Source organism: Onychomys torridus, unplaced genomic scaffold (assembly GCF_903995425.1).
Source record: "Onychomys torridus unplaced genomic scaffold, mOncTor1.1, whole genome shotgun sequence".
In the NCBI taxonomy this organism is placed as follows: Eukaryota; Metazoa; Chordata; class Mammalia; order Rodentia; family Cricetidae; genus Onychomys; species Onychomys torridus.
The window spans coordinates 187,726-197,196 of NW_023414046.1; the positions used below are offsets into that span (position 1 = coordinate 187,726).

The 9,471-nt window shown below is 41.3% G+C and overlaps 1 protein-coding gene across 1 annotated transcript; it reads right to left on the reverse strand.

Moving 5' to 3' along the window:
* Nucleotides 1-7,897: 7,897 nt before the first annotated feature.
* On the reverse strand, nt 7,898-8,821 carry LOC118576616 (vomeronasal type-1 receptor 4-like). The gene has a single exon (XM_036176814.1). The coding sequence runs from the start codon at nt 8,819-8,821 to the stop codon at nt 7,898-7,900; it is 924 nt and encodes a 307-aa protein (XP_036032707.1).
* Between the last annotated feature and the right edge of the window lie 650 nt (nt 8,822-9,471).

Here is a 9,471-nt window from a genome sequence, read left to right on the forward strand (position 1 = left end):
CTTAATCCTTACTTCCATGAGACAATCCCTTTTGCATTCCTCAGACCTGCATGTGCAGATTGCTTCACATTCTGAAGTGAGATAGACTGCAGAGTTGATCTCCCAAACAGAGTGTTTCAGATATTGTTTCAAAGCACGGGATTCCTGGTTTCAGAAACCTCATCATAAACTTGGCTTCTGTGGTGGGTTGAATGAGAACAGCCCACCATATTCTCATATATTTGAGTGCTTGGTTACCAGTTAGCAGTACTGTGTGGGAACTATTAGTAGGCATGGCCTTGTTGGAGATGGTGTGCCACTTTGAGGTTTCTAAAGCCCTCACCATTTCCAGTTAGCTCTCTCTGTCTTAAGGCTGTGTCTCCAGATGTGAGCTCTCAGCCACAGCTGCAGTGCTCTGCCTGCCTGCCTGCCTGATAGATGCCATGTTCCCCCAATAATGGTTATGGACTCTAAGACTATGGAACTTACATAAGCAAGTGCACGACAAACTCTTCATTTATAAGCTGCCCTGGTCATACTGTCTTATCATAGCAGGAGAGAAAAAAATGGACAATAGGCTAGGATCCACATATGAGAGAGAACATGAGGTTTTTGTCTTCCTGAATTTGAATTACCTTCATTACTATTGTGCTATTTCTAGGTCCCCTATTTTTCTGCTGTTTTCAGAATTTTATCTTTCTTTGCAATTGAGTGAAATTCCACTGTGTACATGTACCACAATGTCATTATCCTTTATCTGTTGATGAACACCTAGCTGGTTCTATTTCCTTGCTAACCTGAATAAAACAGCAATACACAAGAGTGCAATTATCTTCCTGGGAGGATGTTGAGTCAATGGGTATATGACCACCAATGGACTTGCTGTTTCATATGGTAGTTCTATTTTTAATTTTTTAAGAACTACACTCTGATTTCCACAATGACTGTATTAGTATATTCAACCTACAAGGAATAAGGATTCTTTTTCTATCAAATTCTCTTCAGTATTCCTCAGATTTCTTATAGATAGCTATTCTGACTAGGAGTGAAGTGGTTTCTCAAAGTAGTTTTCATTTGTATTGCCCTAATGAATAAGAATGTTGAACTTTTGTTTTTCAAGACAGGGTTTCTCTGTGTAGCTTTGCACCTTTCCTGGAACTCCCTTGTAGTTAGAGTTTTCCTACCTAGCCAGAGTCAGGACAAATCTCTCTCACCCACCAATCCCACAGTCTCTCAGACCCAACCAAGTAAGCACACAGAGACTTACATTACTTACAAACTGTATGGCCGTGGCAGGCTTCTTGTTATCTACTTCTTCTATCTTAAATAAACCCATTTCTGTTAGTTTATACTTTGCCACGTGGCTTGTGGCTTACCGGTGTCTTTACATGTTGCTTCTCATGGCGGCGACTGGCGGTGTCTCCTCCCAGCCTTCCTGTTCCCAGCCTTCTCCTCTTCCTTGTCCCGCCTATAATTCCTGCCTGGCCACTGGCCAATCAGAATTTTATTTACACAGTGATATCCACAGCACTCCCTCTGTAGGCTAGGCTGGCCTTGAACTCACAGAGCCTGCCTCTGCCTCCCGAGTGCTGGGATAAAAGGCATGCACCACCACCGCCTGGCCGAACATTTTTTAAAACACTTATATGTAGTAGGGTTGCCTTAAAACTTCTACCAATACTTATTGTTTCTTCATTTGAAAACTGTCTGTGCATTTCTGTTGTCTATTGTTCATTTTTTTTAGTTTCATGGGTTTGTGATGGGTTTAAGGACTTACATTTGCAGTTCTTTGTAAAGGGGATATTTGCCCCCTGTCTGAAGCAGAGCTGGAGAAGATCTGCCCCCATTCTGGGCCCCGTTTGCTTGCTATGCTCATGGTTTCTTTTGCTATGAGGAAACTATTCAACTTGTTGGTTCTTGGGGCTGGTTTCCAAGCTTCTGGAGTTCTCTTCAGGAAGTTCTAGTCTACATCTATATTTTCCACCAGCATTCCCAGTTTTTCCTCTAGCAGATTCAGCATTTGGTGTTTTAAATTAAGGACTTTTTATTGGTTTTTGCACAGGGTAGCAGAAATGCATCTGGTTTCATTCTTCTAAAAGTACAGTTTTGCTAGTACCACTTATTGAGTAAGCAAAAGATGCATCATTCAGCACTCAGCATCACTGCTCAAGATGGACCTTATCTGAAGAGAAGCCTAGAAGATGAGCAGAACAAGAGCAGCCAGGGATGAATTTTCCAGGCACAGGTTGGCTCTTGACTGAAATGCTATTTTGTAGACTTGGTAACTTCTCTTGCCTTGAAGTAGTCTTAGAAGCAGGTTGGCTTGTAATCACCCATGGTCCCCTTAGTCCCTGTGATCTTCAGTAGATCATCTGACAGTGATCCCTGACATTGAACCTCTGCAGTGGCTTCTGTTGGAGGGTTTCATGGGAAAGGTTCATAGTCAGGCATGCATCAGGCTGAAGCATGAAGAAGGTTGGCCCACTAGTCACATGTGTGTACACCACCAGCTCACTGTAGACCACCTTACAAAATGCCTGTACAAGTCTCTGCTAAATTAGCTAGAAACTTCTGAAAAAAGGCTAATGATGAGAAATCTGTTGTCCTTTAATTCAAAATGCATTTGAGAATAAATGAAGTGAATTGATGTGTTTCTAATGACTATTCTAGAATGTTAATGACTTGGGGCTGGAAAGATGACTCCGCAGTTTTGATTCCCAGGATCCACATGGAGACTAGCAATCATCTAAAACTCCCCTTCTAGGTCCTCCTAAGCCTTCTTTCTAGCCTTTGTGGGCACTGAATGCACATGGTGTACAGACATATATGTAGGCAAGAAACTCACTCACATAAAATAAAAATAAATTGCTTTAAAATTTTTAAATATTATTTGATCTAGGATAGAAAGTTAAGAAAAAAATATACTATGAATGAGTCATGAATTAGTTTATAATTGTAATTGAGAAGACAGGGGCTTTTAAAGCTAGTCAGGCATTTTTTTTTAATTTGACCAAAATATCAGAGCACAAAAAATTATCTTTGTTTTGATAGAGATTAGAATCCATTGCTCTTGAGACTATCCTGGTGGACTGTTGCAAAAATGGTGAAGTACAAACAATAATTCTTGTTACCAGGAAGTGAAACAGCTCCTTCCTGGCTGTATCTTCTGCCATTCTTCTCTTCATTGAACTCTATCCTCAACTCTGTGACAAGATTAACCATAGACTTTTAGAAATCCATGTACTTGTTGCTGTGTGTTGTAACAGCATGCACAAGAGTTACAGGACCTCAAGCCAGACAAAATTACTGCATAAATAGGGGAAGATATAAGTCCCACTTATTGATAATTGATCATTGATAATTGATCATTGCTAGCAGAGGAAGCATTAAAAGAATTGTCCCTGGTAGGTTGACCATACTCCAGTGGATACCACACTTTATTGATTGCCACTGGTAGCAAAAGTCCATGAGAGTATACAGCAGTGACAACTAGAGTTCAGAAGGTCAACATGTCAGAACTAAGGGTTCTGTTAGTAGAAACCATCACAAAAGCCATTAGGAATTACTGCCTTTTGAATGAACTGGCTGTCTCTTGTTGTAAATTTTTTGTACAATAACAGCTATGATTCTCCCCATTTACTGTGCATGTTAGGTGTACATGTAATCTCATGATTGCATTTAAATTTTGGGCACAACTTTATTTATACATTTGGGGTAATTGGATGGTTGTCCCCAGCATGTTTACTTTTTCATTAACATAAATCTGGCCAGAGCCATTCTCTGGACAAAAGTATTCCAGCTAAGATATTATTTTTCCATGGATAAATGCAGATAAACATTAGCTCATCTCACTTACAGATAAGAGAAAATAACCACTAGCATTTAAATCTTCAATTTCTTACCTTCACCCCAGGTTATTTATACAAGACCCTAACTTAGAGATTTACTGCTCATATTCCTGGGATAATGTTTTAACCATTTGCTAGTTACTGAATTAAGGTAGATACTTCACACTGACCCAAGGAGATAGTCTACAAGACCAGGCAGGCAATAGGTACCAAGCCTTTTTCTTGTGCAAGTTAAGTTTTAATTCCTCTTCAGCCAGGTGCTATTCCTAGATTTCCTCCTTAGCAATTACTCTGAGCAAAAGTTCTGCTACTAATCAAATGCTATATGCTCTGATGTAGGTTGCCTAATCAACCAAGTGTACTCCCTTCTCCCTATCAGAAAGCAGATGCCACTGGGATGAGCAAGCAGGAAAAGCAATGCCAAATACAGCTTTCTTTCTTTCTTTTCCTTTCTATCTTTCTTTCTTTCTTTTTTTGTTTTTGTTTTTTGGTTTTTGGGGGTTTTTTTGAGACAGGGTTTCTCTGTTGTAGTTTTGTGCCTTTCCTGGATCTCGCTCTGTAGACCAGGCTGGCCTCAATCTCACAGAGATACCCCTGGCTCTGCCTCCTCAGTACTGGGATTAAAGGTGTGCACCACCACTGCCCAGCCAGTTTACTTTCTTGTAACTTATTTTCTTTTTTTTTTATTATTATGTGTTTTAATTTTATACATCAGCCATGGGTTCCCCTGTCCTCCCGCCTCCCGCCCCCGCCCCCACCCCCACCTTCCCCCCAGCCCCTCCCCTCCATTCCCATGTCCTCCAGGACCAAGACACACCTGGGGACTCATTTAAACCTGGTGGATTCAGTACAGGCAGGTCCAGTCCCCTCCTTCCATTTTACCTAGCCATTTCTAGATTATAGTTTGAGCACATAAATTCTCTAATTGATCTTAGCCATTAGCTGACCCTACCAGAGAACTTCCCTTTAGTCCCTTCCCTTTTGGGTTGTAGTTGGAAGCTGATAATTATTGTTTTATGTGTGGATCCTTATCACCTCTTTCATGCGACCCTGAAAACCTCAAACCTCAAACATTTGGCTTTGCCAAAGAATTTCTGCTTGTGTGTATGTACTGGTTCTCTAGGAGCCCTTGGAGAATTGATTTAGAAGAACAAAGATAAGGACAGAGATGGAAAGAACTACATAGAGATGAGGGAACAGCAGAAGAGACTGAGAGCAGAAGGGACTGAGAGGAGCCAAGTATGAGAACAGAAAAGAAACTGTGTTGATAGAATTGACTTTGAAGAACAAAGTGAATGGACTAAAGAACTCATAGTGCTTAGGTTCCTTCTATATCCCTCAGATTAGAAGCCTCAACTGGTTGTTAGACTCTTCCAGGTTGTTAGACCCTGGGAGCAAACAATATAGGCTGGACCTATTATTGTTTGCATTAACACATCAGAAGGATGTTCTGTCGAACAGTGTCTTATTATTTATAATTTTCTATTTTGCCACTTATAGTTTATAATTTATCATTGTACCGAGTTTACTGGATAAACTTGTAGAATATTTGTCATTATAAAGTTTTCTGTGGATTGATAAGGCAGTCTTACAATTGGTTCCTAAATAAATTAAATAAATAAATTGGGATGTTGGGAACACATATGGTAGGGTGCTTAAAGGTGGGAAGGAGGGAATGAGGTGAATGTACTAAATGGTGGTTAAGCTTCCCTCCAGTCTCAAAGAAAGGACCACAAGCCTTCTTACGTTGCTCAGATTAGGAATATAAGAGGAAGGGACAAGAGAGGTCAGAGGCTATTCATTGACAGAGCCTCTTAATTAAAAAGTAAAATCTGACTAAGTCCTGTGTTTATACTTCAAGTTTCTCCTGCCTTGGATTAGAAACCATAGTTTCCCTATTGCTCATAAATATGCACATTCTTTTCTGCTGTGCACATCGGCCCCTTACATAAATGTGATCACTGGAACTGTGACTTACTGTTTCCATAGCTAGCATGTGTACCGTACATTAGCAAAAAGTGCGTCACTGTGGTGGACCTTGAAGTTTTTTGCTTGGTCCACCCCTGTATGAGATAACGCTCCAAGTTCCAGGGAGAAACAGAGCATGGTGGTGGGGAAAGCATGACAGCAGGGCACAGGCTCAGCTTGGGTCAGAAAGCACAGTGAGCACAGGCAGTAGACCAGGCCATGAAAGCACTAAGGTTTCCTCTAGTGATGGATGTGCCCACTCCAACGAGGTCCGACAGTCTACAGGTTCCACAACCTCCCGACACAGCACCAGCAGACAAGGGCCAACAGTTCAAACACAAGAGCCCATGGGGACATTCCTCACACAAATCAGAGAATATATGGGATTTCCAGTCTTTCCTGAGAAGCAAGCAGACAATCTCCGTTTGGTTCACTGTCCTTTGTTAAGTGCACCACAGTTCTCACTTTGTTTGGCATTTTTAAATATAATTTTAAAATCATTTCTGCTGTTATATTAAATACTAATGAATATAACACAACTTAAAAGAAAATAATTTGTTATGGTTCATAGTTTTAGATTTCAGTCCATAGTCATGACTGGGTCTGTCTCTTTGGACCTGTGGTAAGGCTAAACACCATGGTAGGAGATAAGTAGTAAAGCAAAGAAGTTTGTATCTGTGTGTGAGTATGTGTGTGTGTGTGTGTGTGTGTGTGTGTGTGTGTGTGTGTACATGTGGATGTGTGGACTGTCTATTCACTTGCCCATGCAGATGCATGTGGAGACCAGAAATTTCTGTCAGACTGACATGTTTAGCCACACCTTTGTATTTTTGAGATAGGGTCCCTCACTGAACTACAATCTGGCTACACTGGATGGCTGGAGAGCTGGGATCTACCTCCTCCCCGACACTCAAATTGTAAGCAGGTGCCACCATGCCTATGTTTTCATGGGTGCTGGGGATCTGAGCTCAGGTTCTCATATTTGTACAACAAACACTTTAACCATGGAGCCACCCCGGTAACTCCAGAAATGCCAAACTCTTGACAGAAACTCAGTAAAACTGTCCCACCTGTGTCTTGAGTAACACAGTGTTTTCATATAAGAAAAACAAATCTGTTATAGACATGAGCGAGTGAAACTGTCTTTGTGGTCCAGAGTCAATGTTTTCTACACAGACAATCCTGAAAGAAACCCGCTAAGACCACTTCCCATGATGCTTACATGTACTTCACAGTCCCAGCAGTGTGGTGGGTATTGTGTTCCCTGAAATATTGTGTGTTCCCCAAAATAAACATATCTGGGGTCAGAGAACAGACAGCCACTAGAACAGAGCCAGAAATGGTGGCTAGAAAATGGGAAGAGTAAGCCATAGCAGAAGTTGGGCGGTGGTGGTACACACCTTTAATCCCAGCACTTGGGAGGCAGAGCTAGCCAGATCTCTGAGTTCAAGGCCACTTTAGAAACAGCTAAGCATGGTGACCCATGCCTCTAATCCCAGGGAGTGGGGGCAGAAAGAAAAAAGGTATATAAGGCGAGAGGACCAGGAACTAAAAAAAAAAAAAAAAAAAGCATGTAGTTAGTTAAGCTTTGGAGCAAGACAGTTCAGCTGAGAGCCATTGGGATGAGGATTCAGAAGCTTCCAGCCTGAGGAAAAAGGATCACCTGAGGAACTAGCAAGGTGAGATAGATAGTCGTGGCTTGCTCTGCTTCTCTGATCTTCCAGCATTCACCCCAATAACCTGCCTCGGGTTTGATTTTATTAATAAGACTCTTTAGGATTCCTACTACACAGCAGAGTGCTCTTTGCGTCTTAAAGAGTATTTGCAACTTGTTTCATGCATTATCTCTACTTCAAGCCTGTTAATCTGACACTAGGTCTATTTAATTTTTGTTAATGAATGCTTCATGACTGGAATCATTAGAGTGAAGGAGGGTTAACCCTTGATGTAAGCTGACCTTGTCTATCATCCAGAGTTTCACATTCAATCATCTGGAGAAATCCCAACCAGCCTTAATGTCTGGCTTAAGAAGCTTGTGTCTTTCTCCTCGAGTTGCACATTTGTCTTTGTATAACGCTATAGTTTGTGAAGAAAGATAAACTTTACACGCATCTAACAGACTGTCTGAATTTGGTCCAGAGTCTTCTTGTTAGAGTGGCATCATGGTTCATTAAAACCAAAGGGCTGATGGTCGGGAAACATGTTGAAATTAGGGCAGAGGTGTTCACCAGCCACTTACTGGAAATATTAAAGGCAGCAATATAAGCATAAAAGGTGGATGAGAGTGTATAAAAAGACACAAAGGTGCATACCAGGGCTAGGATGGTTTGGGTAGCTCTGGCCTCAGGGGAGGGTCTGGAGGAGGGCCTTGCCTTGTGGATGTGCTGCATCTGTTTCCTGTGCCTGTGTAGGATGCAAACCATGGTGCTGCTAGACCACAGCATGAGCCCTGAGAATGAAACTTCAGGTAACAATAACAGTACTATGTACAGTGAACCTGTGATTCCATCCTGAATCCCTGCAGAGCAGTATCCAGAATCTAGTTTCCATGTGATGTTTTTGAAATTCCATTTGCTGTGGTGGTACAAAGGGAAAATTAAGTTTACACACACGTATAGTATCCAACACAGGAAAATAGAGACACCAACGTACTGTGGGGCTTTTATTTTAAGCTTCTTGCAGCTGGAGTTCATGGAGCTCATCTTGATTACCTGAAAGACACTGAGTATGCAGGTTGTCGCAATTGACACACCCCTGGCCACTCTGTAAATATAAAGAATGGATATACATCCAAACTCATGAAGGAAATATTTTACTCCAACTGCTGTCATGGTCTGTGACATTCCTTTGGAAAGCATGATAAGGGAGTTGGCTACAGTCAGGTTCTGAACTATGACATCTGTGGACTTGAACCTAAATCCAGAGACACACAGAGAGACATGATGATAAAGAAGAGAGAAATTTGCTGAAATTCCAGCTACAGTTTGTACTGTAAATAGGATTCCTGCTAAAGTGTGAGAAGCCATTGTGTCATGGCAATGTCTTGGCAATTTCTTTTTCCTGAGATAAAATAACCATTTACAATGTGTAACATTATAATTTACAATAATTTGTGTGGTTCTTTGGATTTCTGGAAGCTTCAAGAGTCAGAAAACAATGTAAAGATAATCAATTGATCTTCTCCAACTTAGAGACTGTGTTACCATAGGTGAAGCAATGACAAGAGTGACTAGGAACCATCTGTCCCTTCATGTCTTCAAAGTTCTGGATTTCAGTCCCCCTGTAAATAAGCAATAACCGTGGCTGCTCAAGTCTCTTTTATAAAAAGGCATAGTGCTTGAATTTGTTTATAGACACCCCTTTTTATATTTTATTTTGTGTGGGGGGAGGGTGTGCAAGTTTGTTTGTGTGTGTGTGTGTGTGTGTGTGTGTGTGTGTGTGTGTGCCCATGCTTGAGCACACATGTGACTATAGGTACACACATGCTACAGTGTATGTGGTAGGGTCACAAGAGTTCATCGTCATCTTCAAGACAGGGTCTGTTTGCCACTTTGTATGCTGGGCTAACTGTCCAGTGAGCTTTTTTCTCCTCTTTGATCTTGCTCTAAGAGAGCTGTGATTGCAGATACGTGCTATAGTACCTGGCTTTATGTGGGTTCTAGGGATTCAAACTTGG